Source organism: Mya arenaria, chromosome 9 (assembly GCF_026914265.1).
Source record: "Mya arenaria isolate MELC-2E11 chromosome 9, ASM2691426v1".
NCBI classification, from domain to species: Eukaryota; Metazoa; Mollusca; class Bivalvia; order Myida; family Myidae; genus Mya; species Mya arenaria.
The window spans coordinates 34,503,659-34,531,387 of NC_069130.1; the positions used below are offsets into that span (position 1 = coordinate 34,503,659).

General features: G+C 37.6%; 1 protein-coding gene and 2 non-coding genes across 3 annotated transcripts; all 3 read left to right on the forward strand.

Moving 5' to 3' along the window:
* The first annotated feature begins 139 nt into the window (after nt 1-139).
* On the forward strand, nt 140-27,417 carry LOC128203543 (kynurenine/alpha-aminoadipate aminotransferase, mitochondrial-like). The gene is made up of 11 exons (XM_052904996.1): nt 140-264; nt 2,445-2,541; nt 3,060-3,128; nt 3,744-3,876; nt 4,991-5,065; nt 5,280-5,411; nt 5,812-5,952; nt 11,666-11,845; nt 16,635-16,761; nt 19,354-19,562; nt 26,951-27,417. The coding sequence occupies exons 1-11, from the start codon at nt 192-194 to the stop codon at nt 27,005-27,007; spliced, it is 1,293 nt and encodes a 430-aa protein (XP_052760956.1). The 5' UTR covers nt 140-191; the 3' UTR covers nt 27,008-27,417.
* On the forward strand, nt 14,630-14,770 carry LOC128203799 (U4 spliceosomal RNA). The gene has a single exon (XR_008256053.1). It is a non-coding gene; the product is annotated as a U4 spliceosomal RNA (small nuclear RNA).
* On the forward strand, nt 15,523-15,663 carry LOC128203811 (U4 spliceosomal RNA). Its single transcript, XR_008256065.1, has one exon. It is a non-coding gene; the product is annotated as a U4 spliceosomal RNA (small nuclear RNA).
* Nucleotides 27,418-27,729: the final 312 nt, after the last annotated feature.

Consider the following 27,729-nt stretch of genomic DNA (forward strand, 5'->3'; position numbering starts at 1 on the left):
GGTATTTGGTATAGTTTTCAATGCTGCATATATTAAAACTACTTAAGCATGCTCACGTGTTTAAGCGTGTCTCTGAGCTCTTTAGTTTATCATATGTTTTAAATTTAAAATCAAGACTAATACCTGAGTAGGAACAGTTGGATGAGTGGTGACTACGTCTAAAGTATAAGCAAGAGGCAATAGCAACATAAATGACAATGGATTACTCAAGTTTTTTTAACAAATTAACCATGAAGCGAAGGCCAAGCCCTCTGTGGGAACTGCGTAAGGCATTGTTCTTATTCTTATTTTCGTTGATTATTAAATATATTTGATATTTATTACATATATAAACTTATTTTCGAGAACATAGCAGACATTGTTCTCATTGTTTTTTTCAGTTGATAATTTGAAATGTTTGAAATTGATTGCATATGCAAACTTGATTTTGAGTTTCTTTTCTATCATTGACAAATGTCTGAGTTTGTTATAATATCGGGAGTGTGAACTGTTGGCACCGGGTGTAATAATAGTGTACTATATAATTTGCGGGACTACTTTCACTGCGCCATGGACTTTCCACGAAGCGCAGAGAGTGATGTTACGTCAGTTTCTTTATTCTAAAAATCTTATTGCGGAAGACGAAGCAAGTTGAATCGCGTCCCACTATATCTTGAATTTCTTACTTTTCAGTTTACCCTAGATTTTCTGTCATTATTTTTTGAAACTTTAAAATAGAAGCAATCATTGTTTTGCATTGTCAATTTTCTGTTTTAAGCGCACTAAATAACCGTTTGTAATTTATATACTTTATGTACTCATACCTTCCTGTATATGCTGCTGATTCTTATACGTCAATGTTGATGCGAAATAGTAATGTGTCCCTGGCCGAAAAGTCTCGAAATTTCTAAAGCATAACAAGATTGAACGTCTCTTTGTATTTAACCAAACTACTCAGTAAACATTAATTTTATCAAACCAAAAATAGTTTATCATGATTATCTTAGATCTTAAAATTTTCAGAACTCTTTAAAATGATATTAAAACACAAATAATAACCAATATGTAACTGAGCTTTATCCTATTTAGAGCGAGTGGTTCGAAAAATTAGGACTGGCCTTGCTCGATATTACTCCACGCTATAACCGTTCGTGCAAAGTATTGAATTTGTAATTATGCTGTTTTATCAATCCAATTACTTATTTAACGCACAGCTGATTGATCAGTCCACCATTGAATCAAATTTTATGAATAAATTGTCATTTTTATTTTGTGTTTATTTTTACAATCGTTAAGTGACCTGCATAAAGTATGGCTCCTATGCAATTCAACATAGATATTGAAACATTGGGACCCATTCATTTAGTTCAAAATATCCCCCGCAAGGGAAATAGGAACTCGATATAATAAATATGAGCATGATAAAACAGATTAGTAGAACATGTTATTTCATGTAGAGAGAACCACGGTAATAATACATACACGTATGCGGCAATGGATTAAAGTCAAACACAAGATTATCGACAAAGTTACGACGAACCTATCATGTATTCAGCTTATGCACGTTATGCATGCGTACATGTCAATTTTTTAATATTATTTAAATGTAGCAAAAGTAATGAATACATAGAAAGCATATTGCACATAACGAAAACTGAGCTTGCATAACCAACTTGATTACAGTCTTGATTAGTTGCTTTTGACAAGATGTGCAATAGTGGTATTCTATGGATCATTCGGAACAACTCGGCCATTTTCCATCGAAAACAACCTCGGAGGTATATGGAATGTTTTATTATGTCAGAAATCATTGCAGTTTAACTTTCTGCAAGTAGATCGCTTAGTAATTTCAATACAGCAGTAAAGCTTATTGACGTTACAAAAAACACATGTAAACGCACAATTAATTATTACCATTATTTTTTTCCCGAACTACTTCTACTAAAGAATCGGAATACATCCGAGGTTGTGTTCGATGGAAAATGGCCGAGGTGTGCCGAATGTCTTTGTTTGTGACTATACATTCAACTAGCTCAATATATGGTAATGGGGTTGTCTAGTGGTGAATGTCCTCCGATCATCTGAAATTACAATGATGCGTGCATCACTAGGACCTCTGATGATTGGTACAAGTACTGGCTTCCTGCAAAACGTCGAACTCGAGCGTGGTGTGATCTCAAATTTATTTTTTAGCTACCAGTCCTGAGTTCATTTACCGCTTTGCTCGCTCAAATTATGAAACTATGTGCTTATGTGTCCGTGTCACATCGCAGCTCATAGATTTCAAGCGGGAAACCAAATCGCAAACGTTTTTGTCAAACACCTCAAGTTTGCCTTCACTGAACTCATGGCTGCGTTCTTCGTCATCGAGCTTAAGGCTTTTTCTAATAGGGAACGATAGTGAGATTGTACTTATAAGCTATCAGCTTTCGTCGCACTCAAGCTTAAATTCGTTTTTAATGCAGATGACAGCTTGAATATTGACGCCAGTTATGTTTTGATGGCCAGCGGCATGCCAAACCCGGATGTGTTTCCTTTGAAATCTATGGAGCTGACATTACCGTAAGTCTGTAGATGGGATAGCAATACAATATTAATTTCAGGGACAAGCCCAATAGCCGAAAATTCAAAAACTAAACCCTGTGTTAAGTGGCACAAGGCAAGAGCACGAACGATAATGAACTAGAGACACAAACATATAAAAACCATATACACAAATACAAACACCACAAACATACCACACACACATTAAAATAGCTTTACCGATAAATGGTGGGATAACGGCCTTGGAAGGCTCAGTGAAACACGAGTTGACTGGAATCCAAATCTTCTTGGAGCTTAAACTAATTCATATTGCCATTAGCTTGCACTAGTCCCAACATAAATCAACAAATTATTTGCAGTATGACTTAACGGCAAACGTGAAGACCAGTTTAAAAAAGTTTTTTGCTCTGTCACATGATGATTTCTCGACCAATTATATGAACAGAAATTTAGAATTTTCTATTTAGACTTCAGTCTTAAGAAATGCGTTCAAATAATTACATACACATTGTCATTCTAAACTCTTTTAACTTTAGAGAGGGGACGAAGGTGGAGATTGGTCAGAGAGATCTTCATATTGGTCTGCAGTACCAATCAACGAGAGGGTGAGACATTTACTTTAAAGATATTAAGCTGTTATGTGACCAGTCGCCAGTTGGCTATCATATAATCAGTTCGCCATATATAGTAGGATTATATTGTTAATGTTTAATACTAGTAGCATACACATTATCTTGAGCCTCACAAAGCGACAATGCATTCGCAGTAATCATCGACATAATCCTGTTAATTTAACCAATTGACCAATCAGCGGGCTTAGCCAACACGGCCTCAGACCAGCTCTGCGAAGCATTATTATTCAATGCTGTTTTGATAGTTTATTTCGTTTTTTTTTTCGTGTTAATTGGACGAATTATAACAACCACTGTTAAATTGGTACACAGTCAAAGATCTTTTAAGAAAATAGTTTATGTATTATGGTTATTGAGAATATAATCTAGTATAACAATTGCTTATTATTAAAGTTTTATATGTTAATAATAAATATTATTTAGACAGAATTTGCTCTTGAAAATAATTGATATTGATGTCAAATTCACAATACTATATATTGTAATAAGTTTGTTTAACTTAATAGAATAAATATACTTTGTATTATGAAATGTTAAGCCATCGGGCGAAATTTAAATTGATTGAATTGCAATTGTATATTTTTGCAGATTAGCTGAGCTCATAACGTTTATAACAAGTTTGGTAAAACGTCTCCATGATCCTCCGACATGGAACATTCCCGGGTGTTCAGGCGCGCATTGCATTACAACGTCATGTGGTGCACAAGACGGACTATATAAGGTTTTAATTTTATAATCTAATTTGTAAAAATTAAGGCTTATTTAGAATTAAGAATTTAAAACTTGTAAATATAATTCTACATGGGAGAGAGCTGTTATCGGCCGTTAGTAAGGTCGTTACCCATGCCAAAATGTGGACTCCTTTAGAATACGTTCTGCAATACATTCTGAAAGAAAGAAGAATTATACACCCAAATGTCGGTGTCGTTCTTTCGTCGAGATCATATTCATCTTATTTTCTATCCGGGAAATTCAGGTATGGTTTCCAACTTGGCAGAGGCATCTGTAACGATTATGTTACCTATACAGGTGTTGAGAAGTTGTGTAATAGGCTGGTAGCTCAATCGGTAGAACAATCACCATGTCAGCGAGAGGTCCCGGCTTATGGTACCGGTCTGGCTGAACATTTTCTCTCCCTGTGACAAGTGGCACCCACCGTGAGACCGGAGCTGTAATATATCCTACCTGTGTTTTCATCGAGGTCATGTTCACCTTGTTCATTATCCTTGAAATTCAGAGACGAATTCCAACTTGGCAACATGTGTTGAGAATGAGTGTAAACGGCCCGGTAGCTCAGTTGGTAGAGCACTCGCCATGTTAGGAGGCTTTCTCAGATTCGAGCACTGCTCTGGCTGCACATTTTTTCACGTTGTGACAATAATAAAATGGCAGTATGGCTTGTTATTGATACAAATGTACTACTTTATACGCAATATTCTGAACTACGTCTCTTTTTTTCCCTTACAGTGATAATTATCTGGTGTGACTGTATTTCTTTCGGTGTACCATGTTAAACTCATATACAATTCATCGATTTTGACGAACTTAATCGTTAACTATGACCTTTTAGTTATATAAGTTTTGATCGCAATCTAAATGTTTAAGTGTTCACACAATCAAGCGGCTAGACCTCTCTACACTCTGACTTTCACTTTTCAAATAAAATTAAAGTGTGGATAAAAAATACCAAAAAATTCAATCTTAAATTACCCATATCTCATGTCCAATGATCCCGAAAAAATAGAAAAATAACTTCACTCGGATTTTGCCTTTTCTCGACAAAATTTATGACAGTTTAACATTCATCATATCATGTAGGTCTGTGTTCCTTTCAGACGCTGGAGTTGTTGCTTGAAGATGGGGACATAATACTATCTGAAGAATTTACCTACCCGTCCATGATTGGAACGGTAAGAAAACCATGCAAAAACATATTTTTAAGCTCTGATATTTCCTAATAAAACACCAAAATGATATCGAATGACTCCATTTTGAAATATGATATTTCGGAGATATGACTTTGCCGAAGAATTATAACCATTGGATCAACCGAATGGCTGTAAACCACTTCTAGCATTTATTTATTCGTTAGCTAGATAATGGTTTGAATGTGTACACTTCTAGTCGAGGCCATTCGGTGCTGATGTACAGACTGTACGAACAGACAAACACGGAATCGTGCCTGAAAGTCTAGAAGCACTCCTGTCCCAGTGGCCAAAACCGGAACCAGGCAAGCTGACTGCCGGGAAAGTGAAGGTCTGATTGTTTACACAGTTACTCAATTTGCGTAATAGAACAAAATGCTTTACTCATCTTACCAATCTGTAAACATAAGTACAAATCAACCAACGAACCATCTAACCATTCAATCAACAAAATGTCAAGCAAAAATAATAACCTTTCTATCTATTTTATACATCCAACCAACCAATAAACTTATGTATATACCAACCAGTAAACGCATTATCTAACCATCAATACATCCATCTGTCAATCAATCCATCAATCATCCAATCATCAAACCTCCAAGAAAGCACACACAAAAGAAATAATTGAAATAATGAAATAAGCAACCAACAAACCATACAACCAACCTGAAATTTTACGAGTATGGATAAGTTGGCGAACATTTCGTTAAAAACTCTTATTTTGACAGGCCCTTTACTGTGTACCAAATGGTGATAATCCGACCGGTATACGGTACACAGTTGAGCGAAAGCGAGCAATCTACAAGCTGGCATGCCAGTACAACTTCCTCATCATCGAGGATGACGCTTACTTCTTCCTTGAAGAAAGGGTAAGAGCAGTATTTACTGGTCTGAACACTTCTTTTACAAATAACAAACACCTTTGCCGGGGCAGGACATGCGATAGAATTTACAAATGTTAGTGAAGTCGGCAATCAAATTCAAATCGTGAAACATTCATAATTTAAGTTGTTTTGTGATGAACAATTTTTTCTCTAGACAATCATCAACATAGCCGTCTTTGGCCGTATCTGTCTTCCATCGACCGTGTCTCTTTAAATACCGGTCTGAAACTCCGTCAGCATTTGCTGCTACAGTAGCTCCACTTGCTCTTAAAGAATGAGTCCCCAAGTTTAATGTTGGAGCGACTAATTGTAACTTTGAAACTATGCATTCTCTAGCGCGGGTATAACTGATATTTTTGTTCTTTTTTAACAAAAAACATTTTTTGCCTGATCTGCATGCTGGCCTGAATAAAAACATATCTGAACCGATTACTAGCCCGGCGCATTTCATGTGACGCTCCAACATAAAAACTGGACAAGCCGATGTCGAACCCTTTGCAATTAAAACCTCTTTTCCCCCACGATAAATGTCTGTTTTGCTCTTCTTTATGCTAATAACTAAGTGTTCACTTTCAAATTTAACGTCATTACAAGTCAGTGCACTAAGCTCATCAAAACGTAAAAATCCAGCATAAGAGAGAAGAATCATTGCGAGATCCCGTAGAACTATCACATCCGTTGATTCAATAAACATGTCACAAAGCTTTATCAAATGCTCAGAATTTACAACGTCTTTTTTCTTAATGGGTTTTGAGTTTAAACGCTTTGCACATTCAAGCATTGATTTTACTACATTATTCTCGGTTGGATCTCTAAAATCATTTACAGAGTGGTACCACTTGATGGCATAAAACACTGCCGAAATAACACTGGCAGATTTGTTATTGTCTATCAATGATGATAAATACATTGCAATATGAATGGAATGCGCTGGTCTATATTCGAATCCTTTCTCTATACAAAAGTCTATAAATCCCTTTGCTTGGTGGTGATATTTCAAAACGGTGTTGTCCGCCCTAGCAGCTAAAAGGTGGCTTGCCATTCTGACGACCACATGTTCAGAATTGTCAATAATCGCCCCGGCTTCCTCGAACTTCCGTTTTAGCGTTTGTCTCAAGCCAATACCTGCAATATGTATATATCATGATACAACATGTACGTGTTCCGTATTCGCTTATGATTTAGATACGCGTACGTCAGTCTGTACCTGTAAAACCGTAATCATGACGTTTCTTCTAAACGTCAAGCATATCACAATTTAGCGCCAATAATCTGAAACTCAAGGGATCGTGCATAAATATTCCGTTTTTCCCTTTTCCCTGTAAGACTGCGCCTGTAAGGGGAAATTCATAAACATCTTTTACAAAACTTTTAAAACAATGTTTCCCAATAGTGAGTAACGGCCAAAATGGAGCCGATATCCACCTAGGAACAACCACTGTTCCTCTGCACTTTTCAGCAACCATCTTGTTTAAACATTCAACGATACGATTCGGCGGTGGAACAATCCAATTCATCTCTCCTACCCAGCTTTGCGTAAAGCAATCTATGGCTTCCGTACCTGGTACCCACCACCTTGAATTGAAACGATCACATTTATTGTTATAATGTGACGCAAATCTATAAACTGTAAATGGTCCCCATTTTGTGTCTAAAATTTTAAAATTATTATCACTTATTGACCAATCATCTGAATCTAAGCATCTGCTTAAATGATCTGCTTCTGCGTTATCCTTCCTCGGAATCCATTCTACAAACAAAATGATGTGGTTAACATCGCATATACGATGAATATCAAGACATATTTCGTGTAAATCGTCTTTTTTGCTTCCTGAAATCAGAATGTACTTTACATTTTTGTTATCTGTGTAAACCAGAACATTTTTACCCACAAAATTGTGCAGATTACTAAGCATAATTCGGCGTACAGCTTCCAATTCCCGCCAGGTAGAACTTTTTACCTTCTCTGCATCAGACCAAGTTCCGTGTACTTTTGAATTTTCTGCTACATCAGGAACTTTAATGTGTGTATTCAATTGCGATAAATCTAAACATTTAGACTCACATTCGGGAGCCTCGAATATGGGAACATGTCTTTGAGACGGAAACCGTCTCTCGCTAACATAGCGAACATACTCACTTCCGGGAGCATACCTCTGAGACTCGACCGGCCTCGCGCTATCTGAGCGCACCTGCCCACTTCCGGGAGCATATCTCTGAGACTCAACCGATCTCGCGCTATCTGAGCGCACCTGCCCACTTCCGAGAGCATACCTCTGAGACTCAACCGGTCTCGCGCTGTCTGAGCGCACCTGCCCATTTCCTTGGGCTATGTTCGAATAAACTAAGCAATTATTCTGAAAATACCTCTTTTCCGAGAGCAAACCATCGCAAACCCAGTCTGTGCGTGAGCTGCAATCCGTTTCGTCATCTGATGACGTCACTACCACATTAACTAGTAAACCTGAGGTACGATTATCATCATGATAGAAATCTACCCGTGAACCCTTACCAGAAACTACTCCACTAATCACGAATCCGCCGTAGCCCAAACTGCTTGCGTCTGACCAAAGACTAAACTCAGTGGTTTTGTCATATACCAAAGACTTGCCTTCTATGTTTAATCGTCTTACATTTTCCCGCCAAAACGTCAATTCATTTATGGCGTATTCGTTTACCTTGACTGGAGCATTCCAACTAGCTCTACTATCAATACAACGATGCAAATATCTGGTCATTCTACAAACGATCTTACCGAGCACACTTTGTAATGAAACAATTTGGCCAACGATACCTGCTAAAAAGGCACTCTGACCAGATCCAGCTTATCGCATGCGAGCTGAAACTTTGTAGAGTCTATCGCTATTTCTAGCCTATCTATCCGTTCACAAGAAATGAAAATTCTATTTGATTCATAGTCTAGCGTGTGACCTAACCAGTTACCGATGCGTTTCGGGTACCAATTGCATTTGTCTTCTGCCAACAAAAAAACCAAATTCCCTTACTGACTGGTGAATGAATGAACTTGCTAACATTGCTTTTGTTCGGTGAATGTGGCCGCCTATGTCGTCATCAAGGAACATACTAATCTTGTGACCTTGAGATCTCCAATATTTGACCAACACCCTTAAAGTTTTACTAAAAATAAACCCAGCGGTGGAAATACCGAATGGCAAAGATTTATATACATACCATTTATCCTCCCAACAAAATCCGAGATATATACAATGATCTGGGAAAATATCGATATGGTGATAGGCGCTTTTTAAATCAAATGTGAATATGTATGTGCCTTTTTCAAATAATGTTTCTGTAACCTTAATGTCCTCGTATTTCATTCGAAACAGATGCAAACATTTATTAATGTGTCTACAGTCTAAGACGACTCTAGGCTTACCATTTCTATTATATGCTACTGTAAGAGGATTCACTATATGAGGTTTCTCCTTAACCTCTGAAACGACACCCTTTCTAACCAGGGAAGCAATTTCTCCCTCTACAAAACTGGGATTAGCCCTTGCAGACTTATTATTTCTCATCTCGATTCTCTCTGGAATCACCTTAAATGGTAACTTATAACCATTGGCAACCACATCTAAAATGTATTGATTGTCGGACGTTTCCGACCACTTACTTAGGTGTTTCTTTAAACTACCGACTGGAGTTACGTCATTTATGCTAGAGTCCACCCTATCTTCTTTTAAAGGGTTGATGTCTATAGAAGGACTTACTTGCCTCTCCACTTCCGCTTGAGTAGGTTCCGGATGATTCGTACCTGAATCTTTTACGTCAGTAACCAAGCAATTCATAAAACTACTTATCTTGTTATTCTGCTGGCTTGTGTTCTGCGGGCACTCCATTTTCCAATGGCCAGATTTCCCACACATGAAACACAATCCGGGACGCTGCCTGCTCGTCTGTGCGATGTGCAACGCATGTTGTAATCCCGGCTGCTGTTCCGGTCGGCGATACGGCCAGTTCTTACGCGGCCGCTTCTTGTCCGACTTGGCCTTCCTACTGGCTCGAGCTTCAGCCTTGTATATGCGCTTCTCGTCATCGCTGTCGTCTGCAATGGGATTGGCCTCGTACTCCGAAACAACACGGACGTGTCGGCCAAAAACACCAGTTTCTGGCGGTGTTTCAGCAATTCAGTAGCTAGAAAAACACAACGTAATTGGCGTTATAATGCGCTTTATATGAAGTACTTATTATTTATACATGTGTATATTGACTAAGATGCGCAATGCTTCCAATCTTATAAATGACCATGCATGTGGTCACTATAATCCGTGTTATGTACACAGATAAATTGTTATCGAAAAAGAAAATATCGATGTTATGTTAACCTTGAACAATAGCCTCGTGTGCGGCGGTTAAATTTTGCGCCTGGACGTGCGACCCTGCCGTTTCAATTTTCTCTAATACCCTAGAATTAATCTTGTACTGCTCCTCGTTACTTTTCCTTTTAAATTTAGGAATGTCAAGTAAAGACGAGGGTTTATCACTTATCTTAGATATCATCCCGCTGATGCTTCCGAGTTACTCCTGGTTGTTTGTCCTCATCACTTCCATGATTTTTTGTTCAATCCGTTTGTCCATAACATCTGACATTTCGGACGTCGCCGTGTTTCAAGCAAAAGTTGACCGTTCAGATCGCTGTCGAGCATAGAACTAATCGCCACGACCATTATCCCGCCTAAACCGCCGACCAATAGCCATTGGTCACCTGACTTTTACACCCGATTAAACCGCGCACTAATATTTGCGCGCCAAAATGTTAAGACAAAAGTTTTGCGCTATACTACGTAACGCACAGAACTAGTAAATATAATGGTTTTGGAAAGCGAGGTTGTCAGGATGCTAGAGCCATGACTACGAACATGTTAAGACACAAGTAGCAAAACTCTTTATTCCTTTCTAGTTGAGGTTTGGTTCTAAAACTTGCTGAGTTGTATAACTATTCCGAATTGTACAAGTATACACATTTTGTTTTGTAAAACGAATAAAAGAAAGATGTTGTGTAATAATTTATTGAATGTGCTTTTCTTATTATTTTATTTATTTCTTTATTCCTGAACACGTATGCTCCCCATGCTTTAGACCATATTATTGCTATAGGTCGGGGGCTGGACATCCTTTAACATGTATGCAGCATTTCCATCGGATACCCCCGATACACATTACGCTTTGCTTCGTTGTGTACCGAAAGCAATTTGGCTACAAAAATCTCGTTATCATGAATAATTAATGAGGCAGTTTCATTGGTTCCGCAAAGTACCAGATGCTTTACGGTTAAAATTTATTCTGGCTATTGCCGGAGTTGAACACATGCGAATTCACTGGAAGAAATGTTGTCTCTACTGCCTCATACATATTCATTTAACCAAGATTTTGTCTGTCAATTGTCCCACGATATGTATAAAGTTTAACGGAAGAAAGTACCGTGGTTGCCGACGATTCATATATATAGTAAAAGCGGCAACTAAAATATTCAAGGGGTTAACGTTGACTCTACGAAGCCCCTGGTCAATCAATGGACGTCGACTCATGTGAGAGTATCAGTCTTATCATATCTTTGGTCATATATATATAGTGTCATAATACTTATGTGCGGCATATACCAGTATGTCGGCCTGTGTAAGGCCGGACCAAGACTTCTTTCTGTTTTACATATCTTTGCCTTCCGTTACGTTTTCAGCCACTCACTCAAAGTTTCCTTTCCCTCGACACTGAAGGTCGGGTGATTCGTCTGGATACGTTCTCCAAGACAATGGCGCCCGGATTTCGACTGGGTTTTGCGACGATCCCTCGACCCCTCTACCAGAAGTTTAATCTTTCCGCTCAGGTGTCCACGCAGGGAAGTTCAAGTCTGAGTCAGGTAAGTCCGGTTATATAAAACTTAGGAATGCGGGCTTATTGTTACGTTAATTGCAAAGCGTCTTAATATTTAATTGTGAAATTGCCTAAATACTCGTTGACGCTGTGCATTTTTTAATGTATTGTGTAACTACATAATTATTTAATAGGGACTGCCTCATTGAAGTATGCGATGTTATAAATACTACATTGTCATTAATTGCATATAAAGCTGACTTGATATTGCCTCTGCTACTCGTAACAAATGCTAGTGCTAATTTAATTACTGTATTCAATGTTTGTGCTTGAACATTTATCAATGAATAAGCTCTTAAGTTCCGGAAGTGGCACCTGAATATTTCCCTCGGTGGAAGGGTTGTGGTAACATTGCAGAACATGTTGGGAGTTGCGGAATCGTTGGCGAATGAATGCTGAAAAGTTCCCGATTAAAAGGTTATGGTATATAAACGATGCCAAACTGCTATTTTGTGATCAGTTGCTAGTGGGACAACATGGATGTTAAAGGCCTTCACATTGCCCTTCATTTTTAAATCCAAGCTGAAATGGATGCCATGCCTGCCTTGGCATTGTATTTCAGACGGAGAATGATAAGACGTCATCGATGTTTGGTCCGCCCCAGGCTCACAGACGACAGGACGCTTCAATATGGACAGTAATATATATATATATATATATATATATATATATATATATATATATATATATATATATATATATATATATATATATATATATATATATATATACTACAAACCCCAGCGTCTTACATTTAAATAACGGGTTCCAGGTTTTAAAAAGCCCTTCCTTCTGGCCTAATGGTTTCGATGACACTGAGGTGCATTGCATATGGAAACACTTAGGCCTCTGTAGCGTATGTATTTCGTGTTGCTGCCAAAAGTGTATGCCCTTTCGTCCCAGATGTGTGTACTGCTCTGTTTCAGAAATATAATGATGAAGTTTTCTCCAATGCCAATACTCCAGAGGCCTGGCGTAAAGTGAACTCCGAATTTCAGAGAAGATTAAACTGGCCCCATTCTCTGGGTGCAAACACGTGTCAATTTAAAAGCCATCGTGTTCGGGAAGTTTGTAACTCAATAACAAGATATTTTTAGCATAGTGCTTCTGGCGTTTGTTGATGCAAACTACAATTGTATCTGGAGTGGCCAGGGGGCATGGGATTCATGTCAGGCTGCCAGATATTTATTTATTCTGATTTGAAGTGTATGGATTCTAATTCTGTTGGTTTCTCGTAACCTTCACCAATCACCAATGATGACAGTCACATGCCCTAAACCAATATTATGAAGCCTTCCAAGCAACACAACTTGAACTATAGACGATCTTTAACTACAGACTCTTCAGGGCTAGGGGAATAGTGGAGAACGGGTTTGACATATTTACTGCTTTGTCAGGATGCTAGATCGGTAGCCATGACGAGACAGACTGGTTGAGTATACAGTTAGAAGTTAGGACGAGGGCCACGGACTGTTTACATATGATTAACACTTTCGTATACCGGTGATCGTTAACCAATCGAATCGCCACAAATGACATCGTAAACGTTCGGGAACGCTGACTAACGTGTCGAAAATAGCCAATGACGTAATGACGTTGTTAGGATATCCTAGCTTAAGCAAGTTCTAGACAAACCTGCCTTTAGAAACAAAAGTTAAGTCAATTCCATAAAGTAACATTGAAACAAGTATAAAGTATAACGTTTATAATAAACACATCAGTAAGGTAACGTGCAGGAAATATATCAGTGCACATCCAACCGCACTTTCAGATGAACGTATTGATATTTCTTTGTCGCATTCGGCGTCAAAATTTTGAAACTTTTAAAATTTGGATGCCGAGCTTTTCGATCCCAATTTGGCCCAACGTGCCGAGAAGATTTCCAGAAAAACACGGAAGGGTTCCAGAACATCGCGAATCCCGATTATGCGAATTCAATCTGTAGTTGGACCAAGATTCTTTTTACCAAAACGATTCATACAAAATTTCATTGGATATATCATGTAAAGATGAAATGAAAAGAGACCATTGATTTATGTGGTGGAAATATAATTTGTGAGCATTTTCTCATTTTTTTTCGATAATTAAAGAAGGAATTTTTAGAATTTTGTTATAAATCAATACACGATGAAGAAAATATGGTCGCTGTTGTATGGTATCTCATTATGCATGGTTATATAGTTTCAAGACATATTGGATGAAAGATAAAGTGAAAACCCCAAACTTGAGCATTTTCATGTTGTTGTTTTGTTCAATAGTTTTAGTAGGAAATTTCTGGTATTTCGCTATTAATCAATACACAAGAAAAGGGAAACTTTTATCACAATTTGTAGAATAGCTTATGTTACATTGTTCTATTATAGACAGACATATTGGATGTATAAATACCATAGTAAAACGCACAACAAAATGGCAATTAAAAGTTGTTTCGTTAATTTTCAAGAGTAGGAACTTTTGGAATTTCACTATATATATCAATGATCTGTCGCGCTTTAATTTACATAAGGTAATTAAGGCCATATTACATTTAATAAGGTCATTTCGCAAGGCTGCTAGTCGTTGAAATACAAAAGGAGCGTATTTTCGTATATACGTCCAATCTGCAAAGGGATGTAATAAAATATAATATCTGACGTAAATAAATTTTAAATACGTTTACATTTTGTTAGTTTTTATCAAAGTAAAAATTTAAATATATATATTCTACTTATCCAAGCAATAAATAGTTATAAAAAAATTGTATATAAATCGACAACTTCAAGTGAAAATCAGCTTTGCGCAGTGGCGGTACCATAGCCAGTGAGGTTTATCCGAGGCGTGGTTATTGCTAGTTGAAAACTATACCCAATACCCCGCGCCGACGCCCTGAAATATGGGCGGCGAGCGCAATTTATGAACGTCCTTACGGGGACTGACACTACTTCATCTCAAATTAAACTCTTGAACTGACCACATGGTATAATCTTGGTTATATCCAATCAGTGTAATTACACTTCAATCATATATGTATAAATTATTTTCGCAAAAAGATACTATTGCCATCATTGTAACCTAAAGGCGTCTGACTATGAATCAGACTAATGCAGGATCGTGTCCTACCGGAGTCTTACTTTCACTAGCTATGACTTTGTTTCATTCCTGTAAACACTTCAGGACTGATATGCAAACCCGAATTCAAGTGGGGTCCAACCCTGACCTAGAATATGATTCAATCTCACCGTGAGCATTTAGAACAATGATATACGTTCTATTATTGCAACCAGAAGAATGCAACAAATAACTGCTTGACATGCATATTATATAGTCAATGACATACTATTTTCCGATTTAGGAAAGGATTATAAATAATACAATGTAAACTACAGGGAACGGCTCAGTTTCGAACATTTAAACTAAACACTGTTTAGAGGCACAAGATATGGACAAAGCGACATCGAACGAGAGACATATTCGTGCGTTGGCATTTAAAGGGAGTGTACTGTCGTACTTGTCCGATCTTCAAAGGGAAATAATATAATGTAAATTCATTATAATATCATCATAAGAAAACAACACATTTTGCTAAAAGTTCTATATAACTTAAAACCGAAATATATTCGTAATAATAAAGAACGCAATAACAATAAAAAATAGTATATAAGCATAATTTGTCCTAGAATAATTAGCTTTGCGCAATGGCGGTACCAAAGCCAATGAGGTTTATCCGAGGCGTGGTTATTGCTAGTTGAAAACTATACCCAATACCCCGCGCCGACGCCCTGAAATATGGGCGGCGAGCGCAATTTATGAACGTCCTCACGGGGACTGACACTTAAACATATGTCACTAAACTAATACATTGTGCATTAGGTTTAAACTTGGTTATATTTAACAAGTGTAATAATGTTACATACAACATAACGGAAAGACCCTCCATTTGAGCATAACGCCATTTGACCAGGAATCCATCTATTTTCACATTGTTTACAAATATGAAGGCAACGGAATTAAAATTATTTGATTTTATTTTTTGGTTGTTCATATTGTATTGCATTTTCTTTCTAAAAATGGGGAATTCCTGATACACATATGGGGGAAATCAGGGTCCGCCACGCTTACTACATGTAGCTACGACAAAGTATGGTTAAATACCCCAGCTATTATTTAAGCGAATAATAATTATAGTTTATTTCAACTTCTAAAATATTATGTATTTTAGCAATCGAATACTAGTATTCGAATATTTGTTCGAAAGGATTACCGAAAATTCTAATATCAATTTTGCCAATTTTTCGTTTGCAACCCTACTTTATATGAACAATTGAACTATCGGTTACGTTTGATTGATCGTGTGTGTATTATTGCTGCCAGGATTGATACAAACCTGTCGGCGTGAATGTTGTGATGGTGGAGTTGCACGAATGAACAAGCATAATGTACATCCTCATACCCAAACTTATGTTGTTTTTTGGTGTAATTCAATTTCCATTAAAGCTGCACCCTCACAGATTGAGCATTTTGACAACTTTTTTTTTTATCTTGGAACGAGTCAATTTTTGCGAAAATCCATGGAAACATGTTATATAAGAACGCTGACAAAAAGTTAGATCGCAGATTTTTATATTTAAGTTCCAAAATTGATGTTTTATGCTAGTAACGGTTTAAGCCATAAAACATTAATTTTCAAACGGAAATATGTAAATCGGTGATCTGATTTTTTGTTAGCAATCTTATATCATTGGTTTGCACATATTTATTACATGTCATATATATTCGAGACATGTGGTAATTTTCAGAGTATTCTAATGGCACTGTTACGTCGATGGGGCGTTGACGGGTACCTTGATCACTGTGAGCGCGTGTGTGAATTTTACGCTAACAGACGCCAGACGTGCGAGAGACTGGCTCGGAAGTACCTGCAAGGTCAGATGCCTTTATAGTTTGCTCCATTCATATCTCATATGATCAGACATATTTTGGTTAAAATCCCCCCACACACAAACTTTTGACTGGCTGTAAAGGTAGGTGACATGTTTTATTTCAAGAGTATACATGTATGATTGTAAAGGTCTGCATTCGCTCGATAAATATCTTAAAATTTAGTTTATATTTGATAAGATGTTTATGTTAACTTAGGGAAATATATAGGATATATCTTTATACAATAAATATACAAGTTTATAATAGAGATAAGGGAGACTGTCATCTTTAAAATAAAATATATAGTTTGGCTTAAATTCCATTATGATAAGTGTAAAATGTATTTGACTAGTATTTATTTTATATCTCTATATCTTGTTTAATATAACCGTCACGGATTTATTTACATTTATGTTTTACACCTGTATAAAATATCATTGCTCTATTTCTATCGGTCAGAAAATAGATAGCTCCGCATATTTATTAACAAATTAATTTGAAAAAATGTTTTCTCATTTATGAAAATTTCCAGCAAAAGATACGTAAACTTCTCATTTTTTAATTTTATGGCAGTTTAACAACATTAATTTCTTTTTCGACTAAATATTAAGCGGAAAACATAATATTTCGTCTTACATAGTGAAAAAGATTTTTAAAAACGTCTGGTATTTAATTTGCTTTAACAGAAAATGACGTCATAAACGTCTGACGAAATCTTATCGGATATGACGTCGCAATTTAAAGTAAAGCGAATTTCGTTAAAAGTATAATAATAATAATAATAATAATAATAATAATAATAATAATAATAATAATAATAACTTTATTTATAGAAGGTAACACATTAAGACATAGGCATCATATTATGAAAAACATAACACACGTCTTATTTACAATGCGGCCATCTGAAAGAACATACACAGACACACACACACACACTAAATAAGATGTGATGCAAATAATTAATACTCAAAACACAAATGTGAAAACACATTTTGAACAATACCGCAACAATACATAGTTATATGGCCTATAACTAGAATTAATGATCGTTTTAACATGTAAAATGCTTAGAATGGGATTTCAGAAAGGTACGTATTAAAATGTAATATGAAAACATAAAGAAACATGAATATAATACATTCATTTAACACATCAATGCTTAATAATACATCAATTTGTACCTAAATGTTAACAAGAAAACTCATCAAAATTGTTTAATTGAGTAAGTAGGACAGTCACACATTTATTTAACACCTTACTCAACAAATACATACGTATAAACTATACCTGTGGTATGCATGGAATTATGCATATAATTTATTACAACGGATTTTGCGATTGATGATGTAAATAGAACTCCTTACAGCGGGTTTTAAATGTCTTTTCCGTGTTAGACTTACGTATTTCTTCTGGTAAAAAATTCCAAACTTTCCCACTGTAGCATGCAAACGAGTGTTTCTTGTATTGTGTTTTATGTCGAAAGTGAGCAATGTCTTGTCGCATGGAAGATCGTAATCCATATCTTGTGTTGCTAGATATCTTAATAATGTCTCTTATGTAACTCGGTGTAAGATTATTAATAGATTTAAATACCATAACAGCCGTTTGATATCTGCAACGGTATTCAAATTGAAGCCATTCTAATTTTTTTAAATAATTCATGCGATGGCGTTCTAATAGGCTTAAAGAGAATAATTTTTGCAGCTCTTTTTTGAAGCAAGGTGATTCTTCTCATATGCGTTTGCTTACTTTTCCCCCAAACGCCACAACAATAGTCAAACATAGGAAGTATATACGATTTATAAAACAATTGTCTCATTTGATCCGTTAAAAAATAATTGAGTCTTTTTAAAAGGCCTATCTTTGCAATTACTTTCTTGCAGACAAATTCAACTTGCAGATTCCACGACAATGATGAATCAATAATAATTCCAAGCAATTTCTTCGAAGTTACATTTTCAATTAGTACTTTGTCTACATACATACATACATACATACATACCTACCTACCTACCTACCTACCTACCTACCTACCTACCTACCTACCTACCTACCTACCTACCTACCTACCTACCTACCTACCTTCCTACCTACTCACACCACAAACAGGCCACACATCCATCAAAATAGCTTCATCAATAAATAATGGGATAACCAACTTGGAACAGTCAGTAAAACACGAGTTCACTGGAACATTAGCTCAGCCGGTTAAGGAGCGTCGTCTTCGTTTTTTATTACCAAAGTTTAATAAGGTGACTCGTTTCCTAAAACACTTCGACAAACCTGTTTCCAAAATAATGTTTTGACAGTGCTTCGTCAGACCGCCGTATTTTGAAAAGGTTTGTCGAAGTGTTTCAAGAAACTAAACTCTCAATCAACCTCTGGTGAAAGACCAAAGGCAGGGCTCCGTAAGCGGCGTGGACTGCTCTATGTTTCATTTAAAATGGTGAAAAAAAAATCAAGTTATCTTTGTTTAAAGTCTTCATTCGAAGCAAATTATTGCCTTCCGACGTAGCATTTATGACGCAATTTATCACGTTTTATGCACACTGTACCCACCACCTTCACAAATTTGACGCCATTTTGTTCAAGATGAAGCAGAGTGGGAATCCCCGAGCGGTGGCATGTTCCTCTGGCTGAAGTTTAAGCGCCTGACCGACTCCTCCCCTCTTATTATGGAGCGTCTTCTAAACCGGAAGTTGCTCATCGTGGCAGGATCTGAGTTTTCAAAGGAAAATGGAGTGCAGTCGCCTTATGCTCGTATCGCATTTTCATTGGCATCTGATGAACAAATGGAGAAAGTATGTTATAATACTGTTTTGAACATGTATACCAATTTGTTTGTTTGTTTTTTCAGCAACAAAAACATGTTACATAAATAAAAAAATCGTTATCAATAAATATCAGGAGTAACACATTCGAAAGTCTAGTGAAAATAATAAAAAGTATTGTTCGGTCCTGTGTGTACACATTAATCATGTTACTGCTACTAGTGTATTGTTCGATCTCGTTTCTGTTACTTTTGTACTGTTATATTCTTTTACTTGAATACTGTTAGGTCCTGTAACTTGTGTTCCGTTCGGTCCTGTTACTTGTGTACTGTATGGTCATGTTACCTGTGTAATGTATGGTCCTGTTACTTCAGTACAGTATGGTCCTGTTACTTGTGTACTGTATGGTCATGTGACTTGTGTACTGTATGGCGCTGTTACTTGTGTACTGTATGGTCCTGTTATTTGTGTACTGTATGGCCCTGTTACTTGTGTACTGTATGGTCCTGTTACTTGTGTACTGTATAGCCCTGTTACTTGTGTACTGTATGGTCCTGTTACTTGTGTACTGTATGGTCCTGTTACTTGTGTACTGTATGGTCCTGTTACTTGTGTACTGTACGGTCCTGTTACTTGTGTACTTTATGGTCCTGTTACTTGTGTACTGTATGATCCTGTTACATGTGTACTGTTTGGTCCTGTTACTTGTGTACTGTTAGGTCCTTTTACTTGTGTACTTTATGGTCCTGTTACTTGTGTACTGTATGGTCCTGTTACATGTGTACAGTATGATCCTGTTACTTGTGTACTGTTAGGTCCTGTTACTTGTGTATTGTATGGTCGTGTTACTTGTGTACTTTATGGTCCTGTTACCTGTGTACTGTACGGGCCTGTTACTTGTGTACTTTATGGTCCTGTTCCTTGTGTACTGTATGGTCCTGTTACTTGTGTACTGTATGGTCCTGTTACTTGTGTACTGTATGATCATGTTACTTGTGTACTGTATGGCCCTGTTAGTTGTGTACTGTATGGTCCTGTTACTTGTGTACTGTATGATCCTGTTACTTGTGTACTGTTAGGTCCTGTTACTTGTGTACTGTATGGTCCTGTTACTTGGGTATTGTATGGTCCTGTTACTTGTGTACTTTATGGTTCTGTCACTAGTGTACTGTATGGTCCTGTTACTTGTGTACTGTATGGTCCTGTTACTTGTGTACTTTATGGTCCTGTTACTTGTGTACTTTATGGTCCTGTTACTTGTGTACTGTATGATCCTGTTACTTGTGTACTGTATTGTCCTGTTTCTTGTGTATTGTATGGTCCTGTTACTTGTGTACTTTATGGTCCTGTTACTTGTATACTGTATGGTCCTGTTACTTGTGTACTGTATGGTCATGTAACTTGTGTACTGTTAAGTCCTGTTACTTGTGTACTGTATGGTCCTGTTACTTGTGTACTTTATGGTCCTGTTACGTGTGTACTGTATGATCCTGTTACTTGTGTACTGTTTGGTCCTGTTACGTGTGTACTGTATGGTCCTGTTGCTTGTGTACTGGATGGCCCTGTTACTTGTGTACTGTATGGTCCTGTTACTTGTGTACTGTATGGTCCTGTTACCTGTGTACTGTATGGTCCTGTTACTTGTGTACTGTATGATCCTGTTACTTGTGTACTGTTAGGTCCTGTTACTTGTGTACTGTATGGCCCTGTTACTTGTGTACTGTATGGTCCTGTTATTTGTGTACTGTATGGCTCTGTTACTTGTGTACTGTATGGCCCTGTTACTTGTGTACTGTATGGCCCTGTTACTTGTGTACTGTATGATCCTGTTACTTGTGTACTGTATGGCCCTGTTACTTGTGTACTGTATGGTTCTGTTACTTGTGTACTGTATGGCCATCTTACTTGTTTACTGTATGTTCCTGTTACTTGGGTACTGTATGGTGTTGTTACTTGTGTACTGTGAGGTCCTGTTATTTGTGTACTGTAGGGTCATGTTACTTGTGTACTGTATGGCCCTGTTACTTGTGTACTGTACGGTCCTGTTACTTGTGTACTTTATGGTCCTGTTATTTGTGTACTGTACGGTCCTGTTACTTGTGTACTTTATGGTCCTGTTATTTGTGTACTGTAAGGCCCTGTTACTTGTGTACTGTATGGCCCTGTTACTTGTGTAATGTATGGTCATGTTACTTGTGTACTGTATGGCCCTGTTACTTGTGTACTGTACGGTCCTGTTACTTGTGTACTTTATGGTCCTGTTACTTGTGTTCTGTATGACCCTGTTACTTGTGTACTGTATGGTCCTGTTACTTGTGTACTGTATGGTCCTGTTACTTGTGTACTGTCAGGTCCTGTTATTTATGTACTGTATGCTCCTGTTACTTGTGTACTGTACGGTCCTGTTACTTGTGTACTTTATGGTCCTGTTATTTGTGTACTGTATGATCATGTTACTTGTGTACTGTATGGTCGTGTTACTTGTGTACTGTATGGTCCTGTTACTAGTGTACTGTACGGTCCTGATACTTGTGTACTGTGAGGTCGTATTACTTGTGTACTGTATGGTCCTGTTACTTGTGTACTGTATGGTCCTGTTACTTGTGTACTGTATGGTCCTGTTACTTGTGTACTGTATGATCCTGTTACTTGTGTACTGTTAGGTCCTGTTACTTGTGTACTGTATGGTCCTGTTACTTGGGTATTGTATGGTCCTGTTACTTGTGTACTTTATGGTTCTGTCACTTGTGTACTGTATGGTCCTGTTATTGTGTACTGTATGGTCCTGTTACTTGTGTACTTTATGGTCCTGTTACTTGTGTACTTTATGGTCCTGTTGCTTGTGTACTGTATGATCCTGTTACTTGTGTACTGTATGGTCCTGTTACTTGTGTATTGTATGGTCCTGTTACTTGTGTACTTTATGGTCCTGTTACTTGTGTACTGTATGGTCCTGTTACTTGTGTACTGTATGGTCATGTAACTTGTGTACTGTTAAGTCCTGTTACTTGTGTACTGTATTGTCCTGTTACTTGTGTACTTTATGGTCCTGTTACTTGTGTACTGTATGATCCTGTTACTTGTGTACTGTTTGGTCCTGTTACGTGTGTACTGTATGGTCCTGTTGCTTGTGTACTGTATGGCCCTGTTACTTGTGTACTGTATGGTCCTGTTACTTGTGTACTGTATGGTCCTGTTACTTGTGTACTGTATGGTCCTGTTACTTGTGTACGGTATGATCCTGTTACTTGTGTACTGTTAGGTCCTGTTACTTGTGTACTGTATGGCCCTGTTACTTGTGTACTGTATGGTCCTGTTATTTGTGTACTGTATGGCTCTGTTACTTGTGTACTGTATGGCCCTGTTACTTGTGTACTGTATGGCCCTGTTACTTGTCTACTGTATGATCCTGTTACTTTTGTACTGTATGGCCCTGTTACTTGTGTACTGTATGGTCCTGTTACTTGTGTACTGTATGGCCATCTTACTTGTGTACTGTATGTTCCTGTTACTTGGGTACTGTATGGTGTTGTTACTTGTGTACTGTGAGGTCCTGTTATTTGTGTACTGTATGGCCCTGTTACTTGTGTACTGTACGGTCCTGTTACTTGTGTACTTTATGGTCCTGTTATTTGTGTACTGTACGGTCCTGTTACTTGTGTACTTTATGGTCCTGTTATTTGTGTACTGTAAGGCCCTGTTACTTGTGTACTGTATGGCCCTGTTACTTGTGTAATGTGTGGTCATGTTACTTGTGTACTGTATGGCCCTGTTACTTGTGTACTGTACGGTCCTGTTACTTGTGTACTTTATGGTCCTGTTACTTGTGTTCTGTATGGCCCTGTTACTTGTGTACTGTATGGCCCTGTTACTTGTGTACTGTATGGTCCTGTGACTTGTGTACTGTGAGGTCCTGTTATTTATGTACTGTATGGTCCTGTTACTTGTGTACTGTACGGTCCTGTTACTTGTGTACTTTATGGTCCTGTTACTTGTGTACTGTATGATCATGTTACTTGTGTACTGTATGGTCGTATTACTTCTGTACTGTATGGTCCTGTTACTAGTGTACTGTACGGTCCTGATACTTGTGTGCTGTGAGGTCGTATTACTTGTGTACTGTATGGTCCTGTTACTTGTGTACTGTATGGTCCTGTTACTTGTATACTGTATGGCCCTGTTACTTGTGTACTGTATGGTCCTGTTACTTGTGTACTGTATGGCCCTCTTACTTGTGTACTGTATGTTCCTGTTACTTGGCCACTGTATGGTGTTGTTACTTGTGTACTGTGAGGTCCGACTGCTTTGGTACTGTATGGTCATGTTACTTGTGTACTGTTTATTCCTGCTGCTTGGGTACTGTATGGTCATATTACTTTTGTACTGTATAGTCTTGTTACTCGGGTACTGTATGGTCATGTTACTAGTGATCTGTATAGTCACGCTACTTGGGTACTGTATGGTCATGTTACTTGTGTACTGTATTGTCCTGCTGCTTGGGTACTGTATGGTGGTGTCACTTTTGTACTGTTTAGTTATGCTGCTTGGGTACTCTATGGTCATGTCACTTTTGTACTGTTTAGTCATGCTGCTTGGGTACTGTTTGGTCATGTCACTTTTGTACTGTTTAATTATGCTACTTGGGTACCGTTTGGTCATGTCACTTGTGTACTGTTTAGTCATGTTGCTTGGGTACTGTATGGTCATGTCACTTGTGTACTGTTTTGTCCTGCTGCTTGGGTACTGTATGGTCATGTCACTTGTGTACTGTATTGTCCTGTTGCTTGGGTACTGTTTGGTCATGTCACTTGTGTACTGTTAAGTCATGCTGCTTGGGTACTGTATGGTCATGGTACTTGGGTACTGTTTAGTCCTACTGCTTGGTTACTGTTTGGTCATGTCACTTGTGTACTGTATTGTCCTGCTGCTTGGGTACTGTTTGGTCATGTCACTTGTGAACTGTTTAGTCATGCTGCTTGGGTACTGTTTGGTCATGTCACTTGTGTACTGTTTAGTCATGCTGCTTGGGTACTGTTTGGTCATGCTGATTGAGTACTGTACGGTCATGTCACTTGTGTACTGTTTAGTCATGTTGCTTGGGTACTGTATGGTTATGTCACTTGTGTACTGTTTAGTCATGCTGCTTGGGTCCTGTATTGTCCTGCTGCTTGGGTACTGTTTAGTCCTGCTGCTTGGGTACTGTATGGTCATGTCACTTGTGTACTGTTTAGTTATGCTGCTTGGGTACTGTATGGTCATGTCACTTGTGTACTGTTTAGTCATGCTGCTTGGGTACTGTATGGTCTTGTCACTTGTGTACTGTTTAGTCATGCTGCTTGGGCACTGTTTGGTCATGTTACTTGTGTACTGTATTGTCCTGCGGCTTGGGTACTGTATGGTCATGTCACTTTTGTACTGTTTAGTTATGCTGCTTGGGTACTGTATGGTCATGTCACTTGTGTACTGTTTAGTCATGCTGCTTGGGTACTGTATGGTCATGTCACTTGTGTACTGTATTGTCCTGCTGCTTGGGTACTGTATGGTCATGTCACTTGTGTACTGTATTGTCCTGCTGCTTGGATACTGTTTGGTCATGTCACTTGTGTACTGTTTAGTCATGCTTCTTGGGTACTGTATGGTCATGCTACTTGGGTAAAGTTTGGTAATGTCACATGTGTACTGTTTAATCCTGCTGCTTTGGTACTGTATGGTCATGCTACTTGGGTACTGTATGGTCATGTCACTTTTGTACTGTTTAGTCATGCTGCTTGGGTACTGTATGGTCATGTCACTTGTGTACTGTTTAGTCATGCTGCTTGGGTACGGTATGGTCATGTCACTTTTGTACTGTTTAGTCATGCTGCTTGGGTACTGTATGGTCATGTCACTTTTGTACAGTTTAGTCCTGCTGCTTGGGTACTGTATGGTCATGTCACTTTTGTACTGTTTAGTCATGCTGCTTGTGTACTGTATGGTCTTGTCACTTTTGTACTGTTTAGCCATGCTGCTTGGGTACTGTTTAGTTATGCTACTTGGGTATCGTATGGTCATGTTACTTTTGTACTGTTTAGTCATGCTGCTTGGGTACTGTATGGTCTTGTCACTTTTGTACTGTTTAGCCATGCTGCTTGGGTACTGTATGGTCATGTTACTTGTGTACTGTTTAGTTATGCTACTTGGGTACCGTATGGTCATGTTACTTTTGTACTGTTTAGTCATGGTGCTTGGGTACTGTATGGACATGTCACTTTTGTACTGTTTAGTCATGCTGCTTGGGTACTGTATGGTCATGTTACTTGTGTACTGTTTAGTCAAGCTGCTTGGGTACTGTATGGTCATGTTACTTTTGTACTGTTTAGTCATGCTGCTTGGGTACTGTATGGTCATGTCACTTTTGTACTGTTTAGTCATGCTGCTTGGGTACTGTATGGCCATGTCGCTTTTGTACTGTTTAGTCATGCTGCTTGGGTACTGTATGGTCATGTTACTTTTGTACTGTATTGTCTTACTGCTTGGGTACTGTTTGGTCATGTCACTTTTGTACTGTTTAGTTATGCTGCTTAGGTACTGTATGGTCATGTTACTTGTGTACTGTATTGTCCTGCTGCTTGAGTATTGTATGGTCATGTCACTTTTGTACTGTATAGTCATGCTGCTTGGGTATTGTTTGGTCATGTCACTTTTGTACTGTTTAGTTATGCTGCTTGGGTACTGTATGGTCATGTTACTTGTGTACTGTATTGTCCTGCTGCTTGGGTACTGTATGGTCATGTCACTTTTGTACTGTCTAGTTATGCTGCTTGGATACTGTTTGGTCATGTCACTTGTGTACTGTATTGTCCTGCTGCTTGGGTACTGTATGGTCATGTCACTTTTGTACTGTTTAGTTATGCTGCTTGGGTACTGTATGGTCATGCTACTTGTGCACTATTTAGTATTGTTTTTTGTGTAATGCTTGGTCCTGTTACTTGTGTTCCATTCCTACCTTCTAATATATACTTAATTCTGATACTTACCAAAGAAATTATTTCAAGCTGTATTAATAAGCTTTATTATGAGTAAAACGGATGGTTCTGGTTTCCCGATTCACCCATTATTTTCACCTGACGGCCTTAATGTTTTTATTACCGTCGTATCGATAATTAATTTCGCTAGGTTTTTTAACGGGAAAGATGGCGAATGTTAAAACACAAAATTTCTGAAAAGAAATGACAAAATTAATACCTGCATACCCTATATCGGTCGGTAGTGATATAAAAAATATCGATTGATATATATTTTGGCCTTATCATGAAAGGAAGACCTTCTTAATTTCCCTCATACTCATACTAACACATACTTTTCACCATAAAGTAAACGTTTATAGGTCCGTGACTGTACGATAAAGGTTACAATTTATTGATTTCGTCTTGTTTCAGGGCTTTGCCATCATTGCTGAAGAACTCAAGAAAATCCACGATGAGAAGACTGACTAGTATATTGAAATTTCTTCCTGGAACTTACTGTTAAAAAGTTTTAAAATGTTTGACGTTTAGTTTTAGTTTGAACACTATCCTGTTTTACTTGCAAACATTGATCAAATCTAGTTTCATACACCAGATATATTTAAAATCAATGAATATTAAACTTGCAAGATGTTACAGTATGGTACTGTCTTTCGTAGTCCAAAATCTATATGACTATGTTCGTTTTTTATTACATTATGTACCAAGTGCTTTAATTTTTTTGCAAACATATCTATGTTAATGTCAGTATATCGTTACATGTTTTGTACTCCGGTTTCCCCTACAACACAAGACCACACTCTCGCGTAACATCGTGCCAACGAGAGTTATTAATATAATATAATATAATATATATATATAATGTTGTAATAACTCACAATCGTTGTAAAAAAAGGTTTAAATTAAATTAAAAGAAAACCTAAACAAAGGACGTTCTTTTGTTGAAGTTGTCCGTTATGCCATTATTCCAAATGCGCCAAGACACCGTGAAATGCATTCGGAACTCCTCTGCCATTTTCAATCGAAAACAGTCTCGGATATATATTGATGGTTTACAATGTCAGAAATATTTACATTTAACTATGCTGTAAGTAGATCGCGTAGTAATTTCAATAAAGCAGTTAAACTTAAAGACTTTACTCTTGGGAATCTTAATTATTTATGAAATAATTTGCTTCATTGGCAATCAATTT